This window comes from Manis javanica, chromosome 11 (genome assembly GCF_040802235.1).
Source record: "Manis javanica isolate MJ-LG chromosome 11, MJ_LKY, whole genome shotgun sequence".
In the NCBI taxonomy this organism is placed as follows: domain Eukaryota; kingdom Metazoa; phylum Chordata; class Mammalia; order Pholidota; family Manidae; genus Manis; species Manis javanica.
In genome coordinates, this window is record NC_133166.1 from 55,932,913 (window position 1) to 55,960,793 (window position 27,881).

General features: G+C 44.7%; 1 protein-coding gene across 7 annotated transcripts in view; it reads left to right on the plus strand.

Annotated features, from left to right (window-relative positions):
• The window catches only part of PRR5L (proline rich 5 like), a 93,491-nt gene that overhangs the window by 20,848 nt on the left and 44,762 nt on the right, over window positions 1–27,881 (plus strand). For 5 of the 7 annotated variants that reach the window (XM_017649108.3, XM_017649107.3, XM_017649106.3 and 2 more), the window contains exons 2-3: window positions 13,872–14,159; window positions 15,545–15,625. In XM_017649108.3, coding sequence (XP_017504597.1) covers window positions 13,996–14,159; window positions 15,545–15,625 — 245 coding nt within the window. In that variant the 5' untranslated portion in view covers window positions 13,872–13,995. Of the gene's footprint in view, window positions 1–6,753; window positions 7,036–10,447; window positions 13,163–13,871; window positions 14,160–15,544; window positions 15,626–27,881 lie in introns of those variants that run through there. The other 2 variants (XM_073216414.1, XM_017649110.3) reach the window with 2 other exon arrangements.

Here is a 27,881-nt window from a genome sequence, read left to right on the forward strand (position 1 = left end):
AGCCCTGCGGTATGCAAGGTTTCAATTACTGCGATGCGCCGAACAAGACGGAAGGCCTCTGCACATCGACTCAGCTGCAAGTCTGCTCAGGAGATCCTCTTAGGAAAAAAAAGCTTTGGGCCAGAGTCTCTGGGCATCCCTATTAGGGCGGAGTTCTGAATCTGTTGCCCATACAATACGTGCAAATTCAAATAACCCATGCACAGGACTAAAGCAGTTTAAGGACTCTAACGGCCCAGGTTGTCACCGTGCTCTGCCGAAGGGTGCTCTTATTAAGCCTCAAGACTGCCTGTTGCTGATCTTGACCACCTTGGTTTGCAATCCTGGCATTTCATTGGCTTACATGCTGCAAAATGTCATAGTGCTGCGCTCTAGTAAACTGCTCTGGGGGTGGAAGGGGCTACTATTGACAGCTTGAAGCAGCAAGTGGGTCAGGAGGGGAAATGGAGCTAGTAGAACTAATTTAGCCACATTTTACATTTAGGGTGAGGTTCTCAGCACGACTGAGAAAAGTGCAGTGCTCCTCTCTGGAGCTTGACTGGTCGGGCTTACCTGGCTGCAGTATGGGTCTAATGCAGAAGGTAGTTAGTTGATAAGGGCAACAATGCCTGGTCAATCCACAACGCTCTTTGGTTTTTCCAACCCCAACCATTATCCTTTCAGTGATTATTGAAACTTCTGACAGCCAGAACCATTAATAGTATAAAAAAGAAAGGCATAGAAACAAGCCAGCCCAACTGGCTTTTTTATCAAGGGCTCACTAGTTTTTCAATGAGAACTGTCTTTCAGATCCAGAGAGTCATGGATGTATATTTAAATGGTGAGAGTTCAGTAATGGTTTGTGTTTGAACGTTACAAAACTGTTTCCTTTATTTAAAAACAGGGAAGGGGTAAACACCTTTTGAGGTCTTATTTGTTAAACTTTGCACTAAGAAGACTTTAATAGATTATATAACCTGCACCAAAACAATGAGGTAGACACTATTATATCCCCAATGATGAGCACACTGAGGCTTAGAGAACTTAAGTATTATTTGTCCAAAGTGGCACACACAGGGGTGGAGTTGAGAATAGGTTTCAGAGCAGTTACTCTGGGCTGGAAGTGCCTGTCTGTACTGCAGACACTGCAGACGTCTTCCCTTCAGTTTCTCAGTTGTTGAATTTGATCATCCTATAGTTGATTAACTTGGGGGCTTCTCATTTCAAAAATGTCACATATCACAGAGCAGCTCAATTACTGAAAAAAAAAATCCTAATCTTGTCTTTAAAAAATTGTTACAATGGTATCTGAAAATTTCATGCTGTTTTGAGATGTCAAAATAGAGGTGCAGACAGGGTAATTACTTTCCTGATGTCACACAGCCATTGAGTTAAGCTTGTTAATTCCGGTACATTTTGATATTGAAGGCCTTCCGTGAAGAAGCCAGGATCCCTGTTACTCATGAAGGTCCTTTGATATATAATCTGCACTATTTCCCATGAAATTCGTTCATGTGGAAGTTTTTGGATCAGAAGTCAATACCAGAACAGTTTGGGAGCTCTAAAATGAGGAGATTAGAGCTGGATGAACAGTGGAGGAACTGAAGGGAAAATCTGGATAATTCTGACTATAGTTTCATGGAAGAAAAGGAGAGGTCCTGTAGATACCGTGATGATAAGAATTATTAGCCTTGGTCTAACTGGAGATGGTTGTTGCATTGTAGACTAAGACCTGGAGATCAGCATGCCAATTGACGTGCCCAGAGAGGAAAAGCGGGGGAGGAAGCACCTCCATCTCCCTTGGCATGCCTTCTGTTGTGAAGATGACTGGCTAGAGACCCCAGGTTATAGTTAATATAAATTAGGGAACCGGTGAGACCTGTTTCCATTTTAATTGGACTTGACCCTTTGAGGTTAACAGTCATCTAATCTCTTTCTTTAAATATATTTTTCTTATGCTTTGCCAGTTTATGCCCTTTGTAGATCAATCCTTGGATTTCATTTAGAGGAGAGAGAAAGAAAAGAAAAAAGCAAAGGTTAGTGATTACCTAAATTGAATTCAGTTCTGCCTTGCAGTGTTTAAAGAAATACTGCTTGCTCTCTAATTACTATCAACTAGGAAGTTAAATGGTCTATTAAATTTAAGCTGATTTTTTTTTAATCCCCTGATAATTCTAGGTCTAACATATTCTGGGATTTTGGAGGCTTTTTAATATTCTTCAAGTGTAGAGTGCATTCTCTGCCTCCACACCTTTTAAAAATATTACACTTAAGTAGCAGGATAATAAAGTATTGTCATGTACTGGCTTCACTAAAAAGCAGCAGCTCACAGTCAGGTTCAGCCAGCTCCATCAGCCTCTGGAGAGCTAGCGGGTTAGCTGAGTTCTTTGTCAGAAATTTAGGGACACCTATATGAAGCCTGTTGAATGGAGTATGGCTTGCTTATTTTTCTCAAGTAAAAATCAGCCACCTTTACTCTGTATTTGAGCTTTGAATAAAAAATATGAGTGTTCTTTATCACAGTGGGTGGTGCGTGCAGTTTGGGGCAGGGACTCTGTGAGGCATGGAGGTTAAGGGCATGCCCCTGATGCTTTATTGCCTGGCTTTCTTCCCCGACCTGGTATGCGTATGGGTGGACTGTGCCCAGAAGCATGTAGAGAGTGGTAGAACTCACCAGAAGATCCCTGTCTCCCTCTTTGACCATGGCCTGTGGGAAAACCTGGTTAATATCTACCCCTGCCACGGACCCAACAACCTATCATGATTATTTCTACAATTATTTTGTGTATACTCGTATGTACGTACAAGCGTGTATTTACCTCTCTTAGGCTTTCATTCTCTTTCCCTCTTCTCAATTTCAAGGTAGAAAGACAAGATTTTCTTCACACACTCATCAGTGTTCTGGTTTCCCTTTAGCTGACTGTCAAATGCCTGCCAACACCTCCAGTTTCTTGCTTCTCCTTCCTCCTTACAGAACTTTCTCCAGCTTTGCTGGTTCTTTTGACACAGGCCGAGTTCTGTTTTGTTGAGGGCATCTGTGACAGAAGTTAGATTTCTAGCAAATATTAGGATTAAGGGACCACTGTGGGTCCCTAGGCCATTCAGGAACTAGAGTGTATGTCAGCTTAAGCTGAGCCTGGGAAAAGACCTGAAAGAATTTGTTTTTATCTTCTTCCCAAGGACTGGGGACAAAAAATTCAGCAAGGCCTATGGTGTGTGTCTGTATTATACTGAACGAAGCTGCCTCAAACCCCATCACAACCTGCTTGTGACCTCAGCTGCGTAAATCCTCCTCCTGTAAACCCTTTTACCTTTGCCATTTAATTCTAATATTCCTTTGGAACTGGTTCAGTGTCACTCCCCAGAGCCTCTGGGGGAGACCACGTTAACTGCTGCCAGCACCTCGGAGAACTCTGCTGTGGCATTGGCATGCTGGCTGCTGGGGTTGACCCTGTAGGAGCTGTGTGGCCACTTACATTGTAAAATATCTGAGGCAAAATTAGTGGGTAGCCTGGTAATCTTTTGTAGTGTTCTGAGATAGTTTAAAAAGAATTCTTGATCAACAGGACCGCTGATTTCTTTCAGGCTTCAGAAAAGCCCCCAAGACACCCCCAAGGGTCTGTATCAACTTTGCAGAGAGGAGAGTTGTTGAAGGAGTTCACATGTTGGTCCTGCCATCCTGCAGACAACACAGACCAAGATTCAGCATTTCTGCCGTTGGCAAGGTGCATGGTGGGCTGGTTGCTCAGTCACTTTGGGTCTCAGTGTTCCTGTCTGCAATGTAGTGAGACTGGCTCACTGCTTAGGTATCTGTTCTGAAATTCTGTGATTGGTCAAGGCAGCATGGCTGGAGCAGAGCTTCTCACAGAATCAGATTCAGTCAGTCTGGATTGGGGCCTGAGTTTCTAACAAGCTCCCAGGTGATGCTAATTCTGCTGATTCTCAAATCACGGTTTAAGCGGTTTAAGCAGCCAGGCACTAGCGTCTCAATCAGGGTTTCTCAGCATCGGTCCCATCGACACTTCAGGTCAGAGAATTCATTGCCGTGGGGCTGTCCTTTGTGTCATAAGATGTTTGACAGCATCCTTGGTCTCTACCCACTGTAGCACCCTCCACCCCCATCCCCCACAGTTACATAACAACCGAAGTGTTTCCACACGTTGCTGAATGTCTCGTAGGGTAGAAGAGGGGCAAAATCACCCCTGGTTGAGAATATTGGTTTAGACCAGTGTTACCAAGCCTAGTTGTATATCGGAATCACCTGGAAGATGTCTAGAAAGTATGGCAGTCTGGAGTAATTTTTAAAATTCTGGAAAAGTAATTGCAAGTCATAGACTTGAGTTCTGGAGCCATCCATCTATAGCTTTGGGTCCACAGGCAGGTTGCTTACATGCTCATAGCAGCAGCTTTTAGCTTCTAAAATGGGAGTGGTAACGCTGCCTACTTCAAAGGGGGTTGTGGAGATTAAATGAGATAACACGAGAGGGAGCTTTAGAAACTACTGAGCTCTGTGCAAATGTTAGTGGTGAGTTGGTACACCACAAGCCTCTGGGGCTTATTTTATTGGTTAATTTACCTTATTTGTTTTTCCCAGGACTGGATGCAGCTTCCCTCAGGCCTGCCCTAGTGGCCTTCCCAGGATCCTTCCTCATCATTTCTCCAGTCTTCACAGTACAAGCTGTGTGCATTTCCCTTCAGTCACGCTAACAGTCATGCTAATTCAGGGGTCAAACTGGCATCCTGAGGGCCAGACTTATGCATCAGATTTGCCTTGTTTGTGTTTTGTTTGGGGGAAAAATGATGTTTTCCCTCAGTATTTAAAAATCAGGAGATTGGACATATATACTCAAGTTTCTAGCTTTAAAAAAAAAAACAGAAAGGAGACAAGTTTCTCTTTATTTTGTCACATTCCCCACTTGGCCCTCTAACCATGGTCGTGTTCCCTGCCTTGGCCCCACCAGGAACTGAGTTTGCCATCCCTGCTCTAGGCTTTCCTGTCTTTTTCTTCAGTCGTGACTAAATTATTATTTTCTACTTTTTTCTTTATTATTGGTAGGAGTATTTCTGGCTCATCTTTGTGTCTAGGGTAGTCAGTGCTCACTAAATATTTGTTGAAATGTGATATTTTCATTCTATCCTTCCTTGCCTGTCATAGATAAAAAAGAATAGTTGCTGAACTTTTAAAGTACTTTCCCATGAAAACTATTTTTTCCTTCCCCAAATTTCCTTTCCAGGCTCGACTGCCCATATTTTTTAGAATAACAGACGAGCAAACGGAGAACCTGTGTTTTTCAGCCGACCTTCCACTAGCCCTGCCTTGTGACTCAGAATAGCGCTTCCACCTTTGCTGCTCCGGCTCATCTCAACTGCTCCTGTTAGTCACAGCCCCCGGGGTCAAGTTGTGTGACTTTACTTTTGAGTATTTCCTGCAGGCCCCTAAGCCTCATGAAGGCAGATGCTTCATTCTTCCTTACACCTAGGGCTTCTGTTATTCAGATCCTGGTACACTGTGGACCTTCTAACCTTTGGTTGTTGAATGGACTTGAACTCATGATCTCGGTGAACTGATCAGACCCCTGTAGTCCCTTTAGTTTCCTGACTCTGTTCAATGCCCTTTATGGGGACATGGGAAGCAGAGCCAGCAAACGCACCGTGTCTCTCCCAGGAAGGCGGCTCCATTTCCTCATGTCACCTATGAAGTGAGCTGAAGTCACTGTGTGTTTACTTGTTCACCAACTAGCCCTGATAGCAAGAAAGTTCCCTTAAAATCAAAGACCTCGCCTGCCTCACTCACCGCTGTATCCTCCTGCTGTGGGATCTTTCCCTTCATTTCCTTTTCTTAGGAAAAAGTATTTCTCCCTGCTGTTGCAGTGAGAGAGTGGAGCAAATTTTTAATAAGTAGCACATGTTAATATGGAGTACATCTCCCCATGCTGGAAACCCTGGTTGGACAAGCAGTCTTGTTTGACTCTTCTGCTACCCACCATGCTTTCATATATGTCATGTGTCAGAAATGCAATTGCTTACATAATGGTCAGTCTCAGCTACTGGCTTGTGGCTAGACTTTTTGGTTTACCATCTGATAGGCACTGCAGAATCGCTCCGGATGGCATTTATGGGCCACACCCGAACAATTTGCACTCCAGGAAACTCGATGCTTAAAGCGGGGCTTATAGATGAGTGAAGAAGATGTGTGGTTATTCCCCACAGTTTTGCTTGACTTGTACCAAAGGAGGGGATTTTTCTGGCTATTAGACAGTGGTTTGCAGGCTAGGGTGATGATGATAATCTGATGTAATTACTGTATGCTGGCTTTAAATTGTCAGTGCTTCTGAGTCCTGCGGACATTTAACAAACACTGTTAAGCACAGAAAACCACTTTGAGCTTGCTGCCTGCTCACCCTAATATTTACTATTGCATAAATTGGGACTCCCAAACTCCTCTGTCTGTACTTGGTTTCCAGTGGAGCACCTCATTTTTCCTCTTGAGCTTTTTCCCTAGTCCAGACTTGACCCTTAATATTTTCTTGCTTGTAGGAATGTCTGTCCTTTGGCTGGCTTTTGTCTCCTTAGAGTTGCAAAGTTTGGTCCTTAATCAAATGTGCTGTGCAACGTAGGGGGCGCCTCTCCTCTGCCATGTGTGTGAGTTACCCTGAGCAGCACACAGACCCAGGGTTCCCCGCCCATGAGGCCCAGGTCCACGTTTCTGTATAAAATAATGCTTAGGTGGACCCCAATTCAGTCAGCAGGGCAGAGAATTTTTCCGGTTCCTCAGAAACGGGAAGTCTGCTCTTCCTGGTGGCTTGAAAGTCCGCAATGTGTCCCATCATTCAAACTATTTATTGGGCACCCTGTGTGTGCCCAGCCCTGTGCTCACAGCGGGTTAGAGTAGTGAATGAGGCAGGCGAGGTCTTTGATTTTTTAGGAACTTACATGCTATCAGGGCTGGTCAGACAGCGAACAAGTAAACACAGTGACTTCAGCTCGCTTTGTAGGTGCCATGAGGAAATGAAGCCTCCTTCCTGGAAGAGGGAATGAGCTTGCTGCCTGCATGGGGTAAGAAGCTGTTGGTGACATTCATGAAGGCAGCTGCAAGTGGGGTTCAACTCTCGTATCTGTGTGTGGCAGACAAGGGTGTTGCTTAAAACGAGTTAGGAACTCAGGCTCTGGAATCAGACAGGATTTGACTCTTGGTCCCTCTTCCTAGTATTCTGACTTGGGGCAAGTTAATCCCCATGCTTCAGTTTCTTCATCTATTGCATGGGAATAATAAAACCTCCTCCCGGGTTTAGAGTGGAAGGGAACTGAGATGATAGATGCGGACAGAGGATTGGCACCATCCTGGCCATTGTGTCCAACTCTGTAGATAGATACTATATTCTTATCAACAACAAATATAATAAAACAGTCATGCTAGGCAGCTGATTTGTAAAATGGTTTCGCCACTCTTGAGAAACTCACTTCTGGCTGGCTTTCCGTCCAGTGGGCCCGGCAGGGTGTGGGGAGTTTGGATCTAATTTCCTAGGGGGCTCGGTGGGTTCTGTGTGCTGTGGGTTTCTTTTAGCTATTCCCTGGGTGCGGCTGGCTTGCCCTGCTTGGAGAATGTTTCTGGGAGCCTATATAATATGAAGGTGTATTTGTGGCTCCATTGAGGAATGAGTGGTGGAGTAAGAGTGAGACTGAACAGAGAGTTGCTTGGTAGAGGCTGGATAGTTAGAACAGATGATGTGATAGGTGGGAGAGAAAGAGCTGAAATCTGATTCTGGGTTTGTGCTATGTTAGGGTTTAATCCCCGACGTGGTCTCTCTAAGGTGCCCATTCTGCAGGGTGCTCAGAGTCAGGCTGAATGTCTAGCTGATGATGCTGAGAGATAATTATGGGCACCAGCCAGGCCAAACTTTTAATGCACTGGTAAGTCAGCAGACCTAGGGAAGGGAAGTGACTTGCCCAAGCCCCAGCAGCTGGTTTATGTAGGCTGATGTTACACCTGGCTTAGGCCCTGGGTAAAAGATAAGAGAAGGCTGATAGGCACAGCTGGGATGGGGTAAAATCAAGGTCACAAACTTATATTAGGTCCATAAGGTGCTAGTTGGCTTGGTGAATTGGTTGCCAGTTTACAACTAAGCTGATTTTGCATTTTTAAAAATCTGGAGTTTTGGTGTTTCTTGGAAAATTCTGATCTGGCAAAACTGGACCTATAACCCAAAGTGACAAAAATCGCAGAATGGGTTGAGCAGTGGCTGCCTTCTTTAGCCTGGGCAGGTCCTGCCCATTCCCCATGATGTTCCAGGCCCGAATCTTTTGGTTTGATGCATGGTGCAAAAAGGAAAAGAAATTGGTTCTTCCTTTCATTTTCTTTTCTTATCAGGGTTTATTTTCTGGCCCAAGTATCCAGAAGGCAGCTGGCAGCCTACTGTAGAATATGTGCTGAGTGAATACATTTGCGTTGAATGAATGAATGGACAGTAATTGGTAGAGCCCTACACTTGGGATTAGAAGCCAAGTTTGAATCCTCCCTTCTTCCAGACAACTGAGTGACTTTGAACAAATCATATAACTTCTTTTTTTGTCTTAAATTTTTTTTGGTAGGGGGAAGGTCACTGTTGTTTTTATTTATTTATTTGAATAAGTGATGTCTTTTCATGTTTCATAATTCAGAAGGTACAAAAGGGTTACAGAGAAGTCTTCGCACTGTGTCCTGGCCACTCAGCTCCCCTCCCTGAGGAAAACCAGTGTTATCAGTTTCTAGTTTGTCCTTCCAGAGATACTTTATGCATGTGCAGTGAAATGTGTAAATACTCTTTCTCCTCTTTTTTACATAGATAGTAGCATAATGTGCATATGATGCTGTATTTAGCTTTTTAGCAGACTTTCATTCAGAGAGTCCCCTGGAGAGACTCCCAAGCAGTGCGTAAAGCGTTTTCCCCTTCTTTCTTAGAGCTGCAGAGGATACCATAGTTTACAAAGCCAGTCCTCTGTAAGCTATGGGATACCATAGTTTACAAAGCCAGCCCTCTGTTGCTGAGCATTTAGGTTATTTCCAACCTATGGCTGTTATAAAGGCTGCAGTAAAAACCTTTGTGACATAAGTCACTTGACATGCCTAGAGTAAAATTCCTGGAAGTAAGACTTGCTGGGCCAGAGGGTACAGCCTGTGTCATTTTGGTAAATCTTGTCAAATTTCCCTCTGTAGCAGTTGCCCCATACTGCTCTCCTTCCAGCAGTGTGTGAGAGGTCCTATTGCCCCACACCCTGGCCATATGTCACCTTTTGAAGCCTACGAGGTCTTGTGAAGAACACAGTGTTTTATGAAAATATTAATACTAGCTACAATTTTGGGGGTCCCTATAATGGGTCAGGCCATGATCTAGATTATCTCATTTAATCCTAGCAACACTGAGATACTTATCACACTCATTTGACAGATGAGGAAAAATGTTTGCAGAGTTTGAGTCATTTACTCAGGTTACCTAGCTAATGGATTGTAGAGGCTGGATTTGAACTGAAATTTGTTGGATTTCAATACTGGGATGTTTTTATACAGTAAAGCCCTGCATCCTTTTAGGTGCTGGTATCTCAGCTGACACTTGCTTACAGTACCTATATCTTCCAGCAATCATGCCTCTCACACGGGCAGTTCATTTGCTCATTCATCCAATAGCAGTGGAATTCCTGTACTGTACTATACCCTGGGGATGCACCTGAGGACAAGATAGACATGTTCCCTTCCCATATGGACGTCACAAAGACAATAAGAAATACTCCTGTAGTAATTTTTTGGGTAGATTGTGACAGCAAAGGAGGTGAGGAAGGTGCCCTATGGGGTGATGTGACCTCATCAGGGGTGAGGGGGTAGATGGAGGGCCTCTCTAAGCAAATAAAGGATGGGCAATAATGGGCATGTGGATTTGAGCCTGAAGAGGTGGGTGGGAAGTATTTCACACAGAGGGTGCATATGTGCAATGGTCTTAGGGCATAGAAAAGCAGGTGGTGTTGGAGGAAAGGAAGGAAGGCCAGTGAGCTGGTGTGCAGGGTGGTGAGATATGAGGGTGTGAGGGTGGGTTTTGTGGATTTATTTTAAGAGCTGTGGTGAGCCTTTAAAGGCATTGAACCAACAGAGTGATGTGAGCATCCCTGGCCCTGGCTGTTAGGTTCTTGTTATAAGCCGTGTGACCTTATACAAGATAAATATATGGCATCTCCATTTCCTTCTCTGTAAATTGGGGATGGTAGTAGCACATGGGCTTTCACATGTTTTGAGTGCTACATACAGTGTGAAATAGGATATACAGACTCAGTACACATGAGTATACCTTTAACATACATGTTTCCCCAAAATGGGATGCACTCTGGTGTTTTCTATTCTAATCTATTTCATCGAAGTTTTTCGTCAAGACCCCCTAAACTCATTTTTAAAACACTGAGATAGTATGTATCAAGTGCCTCTTCCACAGTTGGCCCTTAGTAAAATGGTGCTGCCATTCTTATCATCACTATTGTAAAGATACTTTTGGCTGCAGTTAAAGAATGGATCCGTTGAGTTAAATGTCAGTATCTAAATCCTGATGGTGCTGAAGGATATTACACTGGCTTTTCATTTCTACATTCATGTCTCTGGGAAGGAGTTCCACGCTGGGCTTCCTGACTGCAGGAGCTCCCAAGGGGGACATGTCAAATGGACTGTCTGTCTGGTTTCCCTGGGAACTGGCTTCTCCTCATCTTCCAGGTGGCCATATGAGACTGTGTTCAGTTTTTTTTTACTTCTTTGTTATTTACACTCAGAATGGCTTTTTCCTGGAAGCCTCAGAGTCATTGTAAGTCACCCACTTCTTTATTTTAAGTTGTACCATGGTTCTACTTCCCTTTTCAGCATTGAGGGTTGGAACCTTAGTGGAATTCATTTGCATTTTCCACTAAGTATGCCGCCTTCTGCCCGCTGGCCTGGCTGGCAGGGCTGTGTCCCAGTCCCCGTGCCCTGCCCTGAAAGGAGAAAGTAAGACACCTCATTCTTCTTTTCCAAGAAGCACATCCTGTATTCCACGTGTGAAATTTTTCAAAGAAACCCATGTGGGTTAAGCCCTGGGGTAGCAAGAGCAGTGCTGATGCCCTGGAACCCTGGAACTGCCACAGCGCCTCATGATTCCAGGATGCCAGCTTTCCAGATAATGGAAATGAACTCTTTAGGCACCAAAAACTTAAATGATTTAAATCATTTTAGAAGCACACTTTTCTAAATGTTAACTGCATTGATCCTTCAGAAGAGAACATTGACCACAACACTGGTTTCTTCAGCTCAGAGACATTAGGCAAAGAACTCTTTGTGATGATGCTAGTGGTGAAGTGTGACCACCCCGCTTCCCCTGCCAAAATTCATGTGTTGAAGACCTAGCTCCCTCATAATGTGACTGTGCTTGGAGACAGGGCCTTTAAGGAGGTGACTAAGTTAAAATGAGGCTGTTAAAGTGGCTGTCATCTAATCTGACTTGTGTCTGTAAGAAGAGAAAATTAGGATGCACACAGACTCCAGGAATACTTGCACACAGAGAAAAGGCCCTGTGAGGCCACAGTGAGCAGGTGGGAGCCAAGGAGAGAGGTCTCAGGAAAAACCAAACCTGCCGACCCTTTGGTCTTGAGCTTCTAGCCTCCAGAACTGTGAAAAAATTAATTCCTGTTGTTTAAGTCATCCAGTCTGGTATTTGATTATGGCAGCTTGAGCAGACTAATACAGCAGTGGTAGTGGTAATAAAAATAGACTATAGGTAGCACTTACCAAGTGCTTATTGCATATCAGAACTGTTCTAAGTCTTAGTTGAATCATCTCACCCTCCTCCCAATCCTGAGTCACCTGCCCAGTCACACAATAAGTGACGATACCAGCCTGGCTGTGGCATCTTTGCACCTCCACTGCACCTGTGTCTAGCACCTGTATAGTTCCAGGAACCCTGCCAGGCACTTCACAGATAATCTTTCTCACCACCAGAACTCTCTAAGATAACTCTTTTTCTATTCCCATTGCTCAGATGTAGAGATTGCAGCTCAGGATGGTCCAAGGCCACACAATGAGTGTATTCATTCCTTGTGGCTACCAGAACCTTGGTGGCTTAAAACAATAGAATTTTATTCTCTCACGGTTTTGGGGCTCAAAAGTCCAGAATCAAGGCTTCCCAGGGCCATACTCCCTCCAAAGGCTGTATAGGAGAATCTGTTTCTTTCCTCTTCCTGCTGCTCCTAGTGGCTGCTGGCAGTCCTCACCTCGTGGCAACATCTCTCCAGTCTCTTCCTCTGTCTTCACACCACCTTCTCCTCTATAAATCTGTCTCCCGCACCCTCTCGAAGGATTGCCTGGTGCCCATCCTGAGGACTTGCTCCTCTGCAGCATGTTTACTTGAGAAGTGGCCCCTTCAAATGCTGCAGCTGGGGCTGCAAAATCTCCCTACCTCAGCCTGAAGATTGACACATATGGCTGGGACCTTTCCTGCTTTCAGCACTGGTTTGGGGGATGTAGCAGAATTAGCTGGTGAGACAGGCTGCATGAGAATACTTCTGGGCTGAATTGTAAACCCTCCAGAAAAAAGTGACTATGACCTAGTGGAGTTTTCCTTTGTCCTTCACTCTGACCAGCTCCCAAACTCACTTTAAGTCACGGATTTGGACTTCAGGCTCACTAAAGAATAAGAAACTGAAATGACAGGTTTAGATGCACGAGGACAGAAAGTGAACTGTGTGAATGGAAGTCGACAGCAGGTGAAGGTGCTGGGTGTGCCATTATATTGGGTGTGTCACTCGATCTCATTCATCTCATCAGCCCTGTGCAGTGGGCACTGCTAATGGCTGTGGCTCTTGGGCTCAATGTGCCCAAAGTTACACTACTTGGGAGGGGCCTCGTTAAGACTCAAATCTAGGTTCTTTCCAAAAACCATTGCCATTAACCATGGATCCATAAAGTCCCCTAGGACCTGCTCGGACCTGCTCAGGGGACAGTATCCTTGAACCCCACCCTGCAGGGTCAGTTGGATTTAGACAGAGAGGAAAAAGAAAGGAGTTCTGGGCAAGAGAAACAGAAAATACAATAAAAAACATGGAAGAGGGGATCAGCATCACATGGAACCATGCCTATTGGTTGTAAGCTCCATGGGGCACGGACCACGTTCTCCAGAGCCATCATTATATCCCTAATGCCTAGGTGAGTGCTTGGACATAGTAGATGCTCAATAAATATTTACTGTATGTGTAAATACATGAACAAGACAGTTTTCTTCTCTGTAGACCTTGAGTGTCTTGAGGGCAGGGAATAGGTCTTAGAAATCCTTGGGTGCTCCACAGCTCCCAGTGGTTCATAAACAACAAACACTCAGTAAATATGTTCTGGTGGCATGAATTAAGGAATGGCAGGGCAGGGATGGTGAGATGCGTCTGAGTGAAGAGGCACCGACACTTGGGGAAATTCTGAGCCATACACCTGGGTTGGCATGCCAAGGGCTTATCATGGAAGGTCTTCAGTGCCAGGACAGGGAGCTCTTGTATTCTTGTGGCATTTTTAAAAAGCCATTTCTTACTGTACGACTTTGCTAGATCTACAGAAACCTAGTGTCCAAACTCTGATGGGTGTGTACAGGAACCACTGTTAAGCACAGCTTAGAAATTGCTTTTCTGTAGGCCTGTCTCAGCCTGGCTCCATTGTTGCTATCTTCCCCCTTTGGGGTGACCACACTGTTATAACCAAAAGAAGACCGGTAAAAAGTTGTGAATGGGAGCCCGTAGGATATAGGTCATTTTGTGGGATCCCTGAGTTGTTTGTAACTTAATTGGGCTGGGAAGTCCCAGCCAACCTCCTCTAAGATGTGGTCTGCTTAGCCCAGGAGGTTTCAATAAAAGCTTTCCTCTCTTTTCAGGTGTTGGCTAAATTTGTGGTTTTAAGAAAGCCTGAGGGCCTGAAGGCAGCCCTGGGAGAAGCCCTTTCTGTGGGCAGTCGGAAGCATCTGGTCTGCAGGAGGAGCCGTCCGCTCACCTGGACCTATGACCCGCGGCTTCGCTCCCAGTCTGCCCACTGAGTTCCACAAGATGGGCTCATTCCGCAGGCCCAGGCCGCGCTTCATGAGCTCCCCAGTGCTCAGCGATCTGCCCCGATTCCAAGCAACCCGGCAGGCTCTGCAGCTGAGCTCTAGCTCGGCCTGGAACAGGTAAAGCAGGCGGCGAGGTGTGGAGTACAGGGCTGCCAAGGGCCAGAGCAGGGCCAGGGACTGGCTTAGCTTCCGCTCCTGTGCGCTCTGCCTCAAAAGGTCATGATTATATGGACAACTGGCTACATGGGCATTTTCCTGCAAAGAATTAGCTTTCCTTATTTGTGTGGAGAGAAAGTGGATCACTGGGGGCCTCTGGGTTAGCGGGGTCGGCTAGCCAGCCTGGGGCAGTTAGATTGGAATGTATAGTTATTGTCCATGCTCATTAGTCACACCCCAGACTATCAGAGTACCCAAAGGTGGGGCCATGTAAGTAATTTCAGGTCACCTATAATCTAACTGGAAAGATAAGACATATATCTGTGGAAAGCTAAATGAGCTGTATAAACCAGGGATTATCAGTACCTGTGAGCCACCAGTGGTTGGGGAGGAGACACTGAGGTTTGTAAGGTGTCTGACTGATCTTTTGTACACAAAGCATTGAGTAGAGACTGAATCAATATTATCTGGCATTTCTGTGGGCTACTCTTTTTTCACAGTACACCATTACTCTTTGGATGAGTTAAACACATTATTTTAAAGCATTATTGAATTCTTTGTAGTTTGGATCACTATGGATTTTTCTCAATGACTGTATAAATTTTATGTTGGGGAGGAAAGGGGGCCCTGAAATGCTCTGATATTAAATGGATCCTTGTTCTTTAGAAAAGGCCTGGGACCCTTGGTAAAGGCAATTGTAATCAGCTCCTTGCTGAAATATTGGGCTGGGGTCCCTGAGAATGTGGAGTCAAGACTTAACTGTAGCCCCTCATGGGACTAACCTCCTACTCCCTGTACAATCACAGGAGTGGGAATGAGGGGGCAGGTGAGGCTAGCCCCAGTGAAGTTCTCCCAAGGAGAGAGTTATTAAAAAGGCCAGGAATCAGCATTTTATATTAGCCCAGGCATCTGGGTGCCCTGAGAAGACAGGGACCTCAAGGTAAAAGATCACAGGCCCAGGCGGGCTTCTGCTTGCAGTACATGCCATTCTGTGTTCCTCCAGGGCTGGTGGTGCTGATGCCACAGTTTCCTGATTGCAGACCCCACTGCCTGCCCTTTATCACTGCTGCTCAGCAGCAGGGCTGCCAGCAAGTCGAGAGAGGGAGACGTGCTAGCCTGTGGGAAAGCAGGAGAGGGGCTGCTTCTGGATCCTCTTGACCCCAGTCTCCTTTTCTCTCCAAGGACCCTGGGAAGGAAATGATGGGTTCCAGGGATGGAAAACATGGCTGTATTTGTGCCATGGGCTTCCTGGCCCTTCTATGCAACTTTAGACCTGAGCTGCTTATTGAGATACCCCCAGGGAGGCAGATCCTCTAATCAGGGGTCGTTTCTGTCTCCCCACGCAGCGTCCAGACTGCCGTGATCAACGTCTTCAAAGGGGGCGGCTTACAAAGCAACGAGCTCTATGCACTGAATGAAAACATCAGGTAGGTGGATGGCCAGGTCTGGGCCATTTGGAGCTGGGCCAGGGGGGCCACCCCACTGGGAGCCTTATCATAAAGTTTTTTCTGCTTGGTTCTTATTGCTGCTTCTGTCAGCTTTTATGTGGCTCTGATGGCTTAAGTTCTAAGACCCTTATCTGCCTAAACTTCTGATCCAGAGAGGGTTCATCCATTTGTTCGTGTATATAGTGTGTCTGGGGCACACAGAGGGGTTAGAGGGTTGCTATATGGCAGTGCTATATGCCATATATTCTGTAAACATTTATTATGCCCTGCTTAATTGGGTACCATGTTAGCTAAGAGGACTTAGTGGTTAAACCAGACTCCTTGGGGATCTTATGGATCTCCTCCCCCTCACTAAGTGACTTAACTTTTTAGTACCTCAGTTTCCTCTTACATGAAACAGGGATAAGAAATGTGCCTACTTACAAAGGATTCTTAGGAGGATGTAAATTGAGTTATTATATAAATGGTCTGTTAGAACAGGGTTGGGCCACATGGAGGACTTGGTACTTGTAGCTCTCACCATCATTGTCAGTGGTGTTGCCCACCGTTACCGTGAAGTTTTGGTGATGTGACCCTCAGTAAGACATGGTTCTTGAGGAGTCTTGTCTCCCAGAATCTTCCCAGTAGTGTTGGCTTTTCATTCATTCATCAAATATTTGGGTGCTTCCCTGTTGGCCAGACACTAGAGAAATAAGAAAGAGCAAAGACAGATGCGGACCCTGCTTCTGGAATTTGTATTCAGTTGGGGAGATGATCATTAGTCAATTGTCACACATGTACAATGTGAACGTGCCACTTGGCAGCCACTACAGCAGAGCTGATGTGGTGAAAGTAGGTTAGCGTGACCTGGTCTTGCCAAGGAGGTCAGGAATGCTGATGTGAGGCTTGTGCTGTCATCTGAGGCATCAGTGGGAATTAACTAGATGAAGTGGCCTCTGGGTGGTGGAAATTGCAGGTGCAAAGGTCCTGTGGTGGCAGTGAGCAAGGAACTGAAAGTAGGCCCATGTGCACATAGATCTGGATGTTGGATGGTGGTGTGGTTGGGTTTGTGATTGGGTGAAATGAAGGTGGAGAGGCAGGCAGGGCCCAGAGCATGAGGGTCTCCTGGGGACAGGAGGTTGAACACAGGGTCTTTCACGGCCCTGGTGTTCATTCCTCTCTAATGTGTTAAGTGCAGAGCATCAAGATAAAGACCCAACCCTGCAGTGGGCAGAACAATAAACAAGGCCATTATTCAGGTTCTGTTTACACTAGTTCAGACCTGTGTTAAGGGTCAGTGAGGTGTTTAAAGAGCTCAGCTTTGATTAAAATCTTTAGTGCTCTGAAGTAAACAGAGTTGTGTTAAATTTCTACCCATGTTCTTGAATTTCACATGATAATTACATAGACATGGAAAGAGACAATAGAGATCATCTGGCTCAAGGCCTCCTTTTATAGAGGAGGAAACTGAGGCCCAAGAACTGAAATGATGGGGGCAAAGCTGGGTCAGCCAACCCTTGAGTTGCAAGAGCTCAATTTTACTCCAAGAACTAAGATCTTGGCTCTTTGTGAGGTTCTTTAGTTCACAGTAGAAGTATAAATAAATAAAACAGTGACTCAGGAACGTGCTAATTGTTACTCACTTTGGGAGACTGATCTTGAAAAGTCTCTGTTTGCAGGCAGCTAGGAAAAGCACTAGCCATGCCAGAGTTCACCAGCTCTTTTAGTCCCGGGTCTGCTAACTCAGGAGCCCTCACATGCCAAGAGGGTCTTCTAGATGAGTGAGGCTGGCCTGGGTGTGTGGAGGGGAGCGCTCACTCTCTGTTGAAAGGGCTTTACCCTGGCAGAACCCACATCCAGTGACATCTCATCTTATTTCTCAAGAAGAATGGGAAATGGGAATTTTTATGTGATATTTCCTGATTTTTGAGAGTTATTAATCCAAATTTCCCCAGAGTTTGGTACAGGCCAAACAAAACACATCTGTGGGCTGAATTTGACCAAAAGGCTACCCATTCACAATATCAGCCGCAGCATGCATGGGAAGGCATGGTGGATGGGGGGCTGTTGCCTCCCGGATTGTAGCACTAACGTCACAGTCGGGGAGAAGGGAGCTAACAGGGGTGGAGGTGCCAGGAAAAGCACTAGGCACCTTTCACATACATTAGCAGAGCCCACCCTCTTCATAGCCTTGTGAGGTAACCACTGTTATCAGTAGTTTGTCCACAAAACTGTAGAAAAGTGAAATAACTTGTCTCAGGTCACACACTATAAAAGGCCAAGTCAGGGTCTGAACGCCTGTCTGACCTCATACCTGTATTAGTTTGCTCAGGCTGCCATACGGACACCACAGCTTGGGCTGCTTGAACAGCTGACATTTATGTCTCATTGGTCTGGAAGCTGGGAGGTGCAAGATCAAGGTGCTGGCTGATTCAGTTCTTGGTGAGGGCTTTTGTCCTGGCCACCATCTCGCTGTGTCCTCACGTGGCCTCTGCATACACGATGGGGAGAGAGCAAGCTCTCTGGTGGCCCTTCTTAAAAGGGCACCAATCCCATCATGGGAAAGCCACCCTTGTGACCTCCTTGAAGCCTAATTATCTCTAAATACCAACACACTGAGAGAGCAGGGCTTTAACATAAGAATTTGGGGGGACATGGTTCAGTCCTTAGCAACACCCTTGCTTATTTAGATTGTGTCTGGGAGAGAGTTTTAGGATGGAAGAAAGGTTCAGCCAATGGGCTCGGTCTTTCTTTCTACCCTGGTTCCTTTCTTGACTCCTCAGGGTCCCAGTCTCACAATGGGCTGATTCTAAAAGCCTCTCCCCAACCCCTGACCCTCCGCCACCTTAGGAGCATGACACTCCTCCAACCCTCCTGTCCAGGGCTGGGTTTAAGGAGGTGCTGGCCGTTCCTCTCTCTGTTTTGAGCAGTTATTTTCAAGCTGGTGAGAAATACATATGGTTGGGGTTTGAAACTCATTGTCCAGATGTGAACTGAACTCAGAGTAAATCAAAGCTGTCAAAACCCAGGGCTTCAGTTACCCACGTCTGTACCTTCTGTCCCCTGGCCTTCTCTAGGAAGGTGGTTGAACTGGAGATGGGCTTTCACATCGCAGACGCTCGGTACAATCATGGGAAACGCATTCCAGGCATACATGTGACCCAGTGGTCCTAAGTTGAGTCCAGTTAGCCGAGCTGCCTGTGTGCCCACTTCTGCCAGTGTCTACATGGAGATAAATGCTGCTTCCCTTATCTGCATCATTAAATTGCTGCAGTGGACATGCCCCTCTCTGGTTACCTTCTAATAGGTAGTTGGGTTTTGACTTTCCTTTCCTCAGCTATTTTTTGTTTGGAAGACCTGTTTGCAGAATTGATCCATAAACTCAGTAGGCTTAAGGCATGACCCCTGAGGAGGGTGGGTGCATGGGCGTGGAGGGCCCAGGACAGTAGAAAAGTAGGGAAGAAGGAGAGAAGGCTAGGTTATTCTCAAGCCCATTTTTCAATCAATTGTGACAGTTCTGTGTGCAGGAAGCTCTGTGCCAGGTTCACTAAAATTTTTTAAGTTGTTAGCAGAGTAGCTTCTGGATTCAGAGAGACTGGGGATCAAGATTAGACTAGCTGTGGGACCTTGGGCAAGTTACTTGATTTTTCTCAGCCTCTGTTTTTTGTTGTTTGTTGGTCTGTTTGTCTTTTCAGTAAGATGGGGCTAATAGCATCAGCTCCTGGTGTTTGGGAGGACTGAGGTAATGCTAAAAATGTCACTAGGACAGGATCCAGTGCATAATAAATGTTAGCCATTAGTATTCCTATTATTGTGGAAATTTAGCAATAATAAAGGGACAAATGATGGATGAGCACGGCACAAGAGAGCACAGGGCAATGTGGTGAATTGCCCCTGAATGGTACTGTAAAAAGATTTCTCTAGTGTTTTGGATGAGGCGAGCTCACTTTGAACCAGAGAGATCTGGGACAGCCTCCTCCAAGAACGTGCTATACTTGGAGTTTGGGTGAGGTTTGAGTTCCTACTAGGAGAGCCAGCTGTTTCTCCTTTTTGTAGAGAAAAGAACAAGAGGAAATGACTCTCTCAGTTCTCTATTCTACTCAAGTCAAACTGTAATAAGCTTTGATGGTTTATTCAAATCCAGTGTCAAAGTGTAATGAGCTTCAGGTCACCCCAGCTAGCTGTGGCATCCTCCTGACTGTGGAATTAGTATGTGCCCGGAAAATGTGAATTGATTTAAATATTAGCCAATGCAAAGAATGGCCGGGAAGGCAGTTTTATGTAACTGAGTCCTGAAATGCAGTTAGTACAGACATTTGGTCCTTTCTTTTAAAACATGTATCAAAACTGAACTCTAGTTTATTTTTTAGACTTTGGGGTCTCTATCAGGAAGAATTTTGGATGGAGGATGGTCAAGTTCTAAATACATTGTTAGATTAAGAGAAGGACATGGAGACCTTTAAAGAACAAACTCATCAGGAATGTCACACCTCAATAAAGCAGCAAATTTTCCCCAAATAAATAGGGGCATATGCTTTATCAGTGGAAGGACTGTAAGTCAGAATGTCTTCTACTGAAACTGCCTTAGAAGGCAAGGCGTGCACATTTTCATATCCCTAAAGTCAAGAAAATGACCTTTCAGGCTAGACATTCTAGTGAAATCCCAGGTCATCACTATTTACAAGTCTGCCCTCCCTGAGTTTCCACCTGCCCTGCTCTGGCCTGGTCCTGGGTGTCTTCTTGGTTTCAATCTCGGTGAGGCATTGGTGCAATTTTTAACACCCTCTCCAGCCTTAATCCTGAGGCAGCTGCTTGTTGGCAGGGGGGAACAAGTCTGGGTTAAAGGTTTGCGTGCCAGGAACTCTCCCAAGAGCAAACTCCAATACAGCCACTGGTTGTATGTGACCAAGAAGAGTTAGAGAAGTGTGGGAACCTATGATGTATGTTTACTGGTTCTTTTAAGAACCTATCGCATGAAATAAGCCAGGTGGAGAAAGACAAGTACCAAATGATTTCACTCATTTGTGGAGTATAACAACAAAACAAAACTGAAGGAACCAAATAGCAGCAGATTCACAGACTCCAAGAAGGGACTGGCAGTTACCAAAGGGGAGGAGTTGGGAAGGAGGGAGAAGGGGATTAAAGGGCATTATAATCAGCACACAGAATGTAAGGGGCTCACAGGGAAGGCAGTATAGTGCAGAGAAGACAAGTATTAACTCTATAGCATCTTACTATGCTGATAGACAGTGACTGGAAGGGTGTGTGTGTGTGTGTGTGGTGGGGGGACTTGATGATATGGGCGAATGTAGTAACCACAATGTTGCTCATGTGAAACCTTCATAAGATTGTCTATCAATGAAACCTTAATAATAATAATTAAAAGAGCCTATTGCAAGTAGGAGCTTCAAAGTGCTTTCATGTTTTGATTGGCTGGGGGTGGGGGACAGTATAGAGGAAGGGGTTGTTGAGTATTCTTCCATTCATTTAATTCTTTTATTCAGTTACCAGGCCCTGGGGTAACCATTGAGGGAGGTGATTCTTGCAGAGAGAGAGAGGTGGGGCTGTACAGGCAGAGATCACTGGTGTTCTAAGGTGGGTGGTAGCAGAATCCAGAGCCCTGGGGGAGAGTGGAAGATGGGCACATAAATATTTGGGAGAAGGTGATATCTCAGTTGAAATCTGTAGGATGAGCAGGTAGGGGGGAAGCAGAAAGGGCAACTGAGGGGATAACTTTCTTGCCACTATTCTCTCCATGCCCTCCAGCCCCTCCTTCTCCCTGGGAGGATTTTTTTCTCCCCAAAAATGAATGCTCAGAGATGAGGTTTCCGGAAACCAGAGATGAGTTATCTGCAGCTGGCCTGAGGCAGGAAACTCACTTTTTCCTTCTTTCTCCGACCACCGTGCTTCTGTTCTTGTTGGGAAGGAGGCAGGCCACGTGAAGGAAGCCCCAGAGCTTTTCGAGGCAAGAGGATGTTCCAAGAATTGTGCTTCGTCTTTGACAGGTCTGAGTTGAAATGTCTTCCTCTGAGTCAGCTGGCTGCCTGAACCCATAAAGGGAAAGCCACCTCAGATTTTCCCATCTCTCAGAGGGATTCTGTTGACTGCAGTGAGACCCACAGCTGGGGGAGGGCTGGGAGGCGCAGGGAGGGGGGCTGGGATGCAGCCCGTAGGCTGGCAGAGGAGAGTGGTCTGAGGCGAGATTCCATGAGGTAATGATAACGGCAGACATTTGTGTAGCATTTAGTACAGGCCAGGCTCTGTTCTTCGTGCTTTATATATGTCAACTCTTAAAAATCAGCACAGCGGGGGGCGGAGCCAAGATGGCGGCGTGAGTAGAGCAGTGGAAATCTCCTCCCAAAAACACATAGAGCTATGAAAATATAACAAAGAAAAATCTTCCTAAAATAGAGACCACAGGACACAGGACAACATCCAGACCACATCCACACCTGCAAGAACCCAGCGCCTTGTGAAGGGGGACCGGTGGGCGGGTGCCTGAGACCGGCACTTGAGGACAGAGGAAATCGCGCGTTTTTCCCCTTTTTTTTTTCTCTTTTCTGCGAGTGCTTTTTGGAAGCCTAAAAGGGACAGGGACCCCGGTGCTAGGGAGGCAGGGTGGCGGGACTGGTGAGCGGGTGCCTGGGACTGGCACCTGAGGACAAAGAATATCCCGCATTTTTCCCGGTGGGACCGGTGGGTGGGTGCCGGAGACCAGCACCTGAGGACTGAAGAAATCGCGCGTTTTTCCCCTTTTTTTTCTCTCTTTTTGCCGAGTGCTTTTTGGAAGCCTTGAAGGGACAGGGACCCCGGTGCTAGGGAGGCAGGGCGGTGGGACTGGTGAGCGGGTGCGTGGGACCAGTGCCTGAGGACAAAGAATATTGAGCGTTCCTTCCCTGCGGGACCGGTGGGTGGGTGCTTTTTGGAAGCCTTGAAAGGACAGGGACCCTGGTGCTAGGGAGACAGGGCAGCAGGACCAGTGAGCGGGTGCCTGGGACCGGCACCTGAGGACAAAAAAAAAAAAAAAAAAATCGCTTGTTTTTTCCTTTTTTTTCCTTTTTTTTTCTCTTTCTTTCTGTTCCCTCTCTCATTGTTGCTGTTGTTGTTTTGGTTTGGAGAGTGCTTTTTGGAAATCTTAAAGGGGCAGGACAGGTCACTTAGACCAGAAGCAGGGAATCTGGGGATCTCTGGGCATTCTAACCCCCTGGGCAGCAGGGAGCACAGAGGCCCCTTACGGAGATAAATAGTCTCCTGGCTGCTCCCCCTCCAACGGGGCTCCACCATTTTGGAGGAACAGCCCCAGCCAGGCCAAGCCCACAGCAACAGCGGAGATAAACCCCAAAGCAACTGGGCAGGAAGCAGAAGCCCTGTCTGCGCACAGCTGCCCAGCACAAGCCACTAGAGGTCGCTATTCTCCCAGGAAAAGGCTACAAACCAACAAGAAGGGAAGCTCTTCCAGCGGTCACTTGTACCAGCTCTGCAAACTATCTCTATCACCATGAAAAGGCAAAACTACAGGCAGACAAAGATCACAGAGACAACACCTGAGAAGGAGACAGACCTAACTAGTCCTCCTGAAAAAGAATTCAAAATAAAAATCATGAACATGCTGACAGAGATGCAGAAAAAAATGCAAGAGCAATGGGATGAGATGCAGAGAAAAATGCAAGAGCAGTGGGATGAGATGCAGAGAAAAATGCAAGAGCAGTGGGATGAAGTCCGGAAGGAGATCACAGATGTCAGGAAAGAGATCACAGAAGTGAAACAATCCCTGGAAGGATTTATAAGCAGAATGGATAAGATGCAAGAGGCCATTGAAGGAATAGAAGCCAGAGAACAGGAACGTATAGAAGCTGACATAGAGAGAGATAAAAGGATCTCCAGGAATGAAACAACACTAAGAGAAATATGTGACCAATACAAAAGGAAAAACATTCGTATTATAGGGATACCAGAAGAGGAAGAAAGAGGAAAAGGGATAGAAAGTGTCTTTGAAGAAATAATTGCTGAAAACTTCCCCAAACTGGGGGAGGAAATAATCGAACAGACCATGGAATTATACAGAACCCCCAACAGAAAGGATCCAAGGAGGACAACACCAAGACACATAATAATTAAAATGGCAAGGATCAAGGACAAGGAAAGAGTTTTAAAGGCAGCTAGAGAGAAAAAGGTCACCTATAAAGGAAAACCAATCAGGCTAACATCAGACTTCTCAACAGAAACCCTACAGGCCAGAAGAGAATGGCATGATATACTTAATGCAATGAAACAGAAGGGCCTTGAACCAAGGATACTGTATCCAGCACGACTATCATTTAAATATGATGGTGGGATCAAACAATTCCCAGACAAGCAAAAGCTGAGGGAATTTGCTTCCCACAAACCACCTCTACAGGGCATCCTACAGGGACTGCTCTAGATGGGAGCACCCCTAAAAAGAGCACAGAACAAAACACACAACATATGAAGAATGGAGGAGGAGGAATAAGAAGGGAGAGAAGAAAAGACTCTCGAGACAGTGTATATAACAGCTCAATAAGCGAGCTAAGTTAGGCAGTAAGATACTAAAGAAGCTAACCTGGAACCTTTGGTAACCACGAATCTAAAGCCTGCAATGGCAATAAGTACTTATCTCTCAATAGTCACCCTAAATGTAAATGGACTTAATGCACCAATCAAAAGACATAGAGTAATAGAATGGATAAAAAAGCAAGACCCATCTATATGCTGCTTACAAGAAACTCACCTTAAACCCAAAGATAAGCATAGACTAAAAGTCAAGGGATGGAAAAACATATTTCAGGCAAACAACAGTGAGAAGAAAGCAGGGGTTGCAGTACTAATATCAGACAAAATAGACTTCAAAACAAAGAAAGTAACAAGAGATAAAGAAGGCCACTACATAATGATAAAGGGCTCAGTCCAACAAGAGGATATAACCATTCTAAATATATATGCACCCAATACAGGAGCACCAGCATATGTGAAGCAAATACTAACAGAACTAAAGAGGGAAATAGACTGCAATGCATTCATTGTAGGAGACTTCAACACACCACTCACCCCAAAGGATAGATCCACCGGGCAGAAAATAAGTAAAGACACACAGGCACTGAACAACACACTAGAACAGATGGACCTAATAGACATCTATAGAACTTTACATCCAAAAGCAACAGGATATACATTCTTCTCAAGTGCACATGGAACATTCTCCAGAATAGACCACATACTAGCTCACAAAAAGAGCCTCAGTAAATTCCACAATACTGAAATTCTACCAACCAATTTTTCAGACCACAAAGGTATGAAAGTAGAAATAAATTCTACAAAGAAAACAAAAAGGCTCACAAACACATGGAGGCTTAACAACACGCTACTAAATAATCAATGGATCAATGAACAAATCAAAATAGAGATCAAGGAATATATAGAAACAAATGACAACAACAACACTAAGCCCCAACTTCTGTGGGATGCAGCGAAAGCAGTCTTAAGAGGAAAGTATATAGCAATCCAGGCACACTTGAAGAAGGAAGAACAATCCCAAATGAATAGTCTAACATCACAACTATTAAAACTGGAAAAAGAAGAACAAATGAGGCCTAAAGTCAGCAGAAGGAGGGACATAATAAAGATCAGAGAAGAAATAAACAAAATTGAGAAGAATAAAACAATAGCAAAAATCAACGAAACCAAGAGCTGGTTCTTTGAGAAAATAAACAAAATAGATAAGCCTCTAGCCCAACTTATTAAGAGAAAAAGAGAGTCAACACAAATCAACATAATCAGAAATGAGAATGGAAAAATCACGACAGACTCCACAGAAATACAAAGAATTATTAAAGACTACTATGAAAACCTATATGCCAACAAGCTGGAAAACCTAGAAGAAATGGACAACTTCCTAGAAAAATACAACCTCCCAAGACTGACCAAGGAAGAAACACAAAAGTTAAACAAACCAATTACAAGCAAAGAAATTGAAACAGTAATCAAAAAACTACCCAAGAACAAAACCCCGGGGCCGGACGGATTTACCTCGGAATTTTATCAGACACACAGAGAAGACATAATACCCATTCTCCTTAAAGTGTTCCACAAAATAGAAGAAGAGGGAATACTCCCAAACTCATTCTATGAAGCCAACATCACCCTAATACCAAAACCAGGAAAAGACCCCACCAAAAAAGAAAATTACAGACCAATATCCCTGATGAATGTAGATGCAAAAATACTCAATAAAATATTAGCAAACAGAATTCAACAGTATATCAAAAGGATCATACACCATGACCAAGTGGGGTTCATCCCAGGGATGCAAGGATGGTACAACATTCGAAAATCCATCAACATCATCCACCACATCAACAAAAAGAAAGACAAAAACCACATGATCATCTCCATAGATGCTGAAAAAGCATTTGACAAAATTCAACATCCATTCATGATAAAAACTCTCAGCAAAATGGGAATAGAGGGCAAGTACCTCAACATAATAAAGGCCATATATGATAAACCCACAGCCAGCATTATACTGAACAGCGAGAAGCTGAAAGCATTTCCACTGAGATCGGGAACCAGACAGGGATGCCCACTCTCCCCACTGTTATTTAACATAGTACTGGAGGTCCTAGCCACGGCAATCAGACAAAACAAAGAAATACAAGGAATCCAGATTGGTAAAGAAGAAGTTAAACTGTCACTATTTGCAGATGATATGATACTGTACATAAAAAACCCTAAAGACTCCACTCCAAAACTACTAGAACTGATATCGGAATACAGCAAAGTTGCAGGATACAAAATCAACACACAGAAATCTGTAGCTTTCCTATACACTAACAACGAATCAATAGAAAGAGAAATCAGGAAAACAATTCCATTCACCATTGCATCAAAAAGAATAAAATACCTAGGAATAAACCTAACCAAGGAAGTGAAAGACTTATACTCTGAAAACTACAAGTCACTCTTAAGAGAAATTAAAGGGGACACTAATAAATGGAAACTCATCCCATGCTCATGGCTAGGAAGAATTAATATCGTCAAAATGGCCATCCTGCCGAAAGCAATATACAAATTTGATGCAATCCCTCTCAAATTACCAGCAACATTCTTCAATGAATTGGAACAAATAATTCAAAAATTCATATGGAAACACCAAAGACCCCGAATAGCCAAAGCAATCCTGAAAAAGAAGAATAAAGTAGGGGGGATCTCACTCCCCAACTTCAAGCTCTACTACAAAGCCATAGTAATCAAGACAATTTGGTACTGGCACAAGAACAGAGCCACAGACCAGTGGAACAGATTAGAGACCCCAGAAATTAACCCAAACATATATGGTCAATTAATATTTGATAAAGGAGCCATGGACATACAATGGCAAAATGACAGTCTCTTCAACAGATGGTGCTGGCAAAACTGGACAGCTACATGTAGGAGAATGAAACTGGACCATTGTCTAACCCCATATACAAAGGTAAACTCAAAATGGATCAAAGACCTGAATGTAAGTCACGAAACCATTAAACTCTTGGAAAAAAACATAGGCAAAAACCTCTTAGACATAAACATGAGTGATCTCTTCTTGAACATATCTCCCCGGGCAAGGAAAACAACAGCAAAAATGAGCAAGTGGGACTACATTAAGCTGAAAAGCTTCTGTACAGCGAAAGACACCATCAATAGAACAAAAAGGAACCCTACAGTATGGGAGAATATATTTGAAAATGACAGATCTGATAAAGGCTTGACGTCCAGAATATATAAAGAGCTCACACGCCTCAACAAACAAAAAACAAATAACCCAATTAAAAAATGGGCAGAGGAACTGAACAGACAGTTCTCCAAAAAAGAAATACAGATGGCCAAGAGACACATGAAAAGATGCTCCACATCGCTAATTATCAGAGAAATGCAAATTAAAACTACAATGAGGTATCACCTCACACCAGTAAGGATAGCTGCCATCCAAAAGACAAACAACAACAAATGTTGGCGAGGCTGTGGAGAAAGGGGAACCCTCCTACACTGCTGGTGGGAATGTAAATTAGTTCAACCATTGTGGAAAGCAGTATGGAGGTGCATCAAAATGCTCAAAACAGACCTACCATTTGACCCAGGAATTCCACTCCTAGGAATTTACCCTAAGAACGCAGCAATCAAGTTTCAGAAAGACAGATGCACTCCTATGTTTATCGCAGCACTATTTACAATAGCCAAGAATTGGAAGCAACCTAAATGTCCA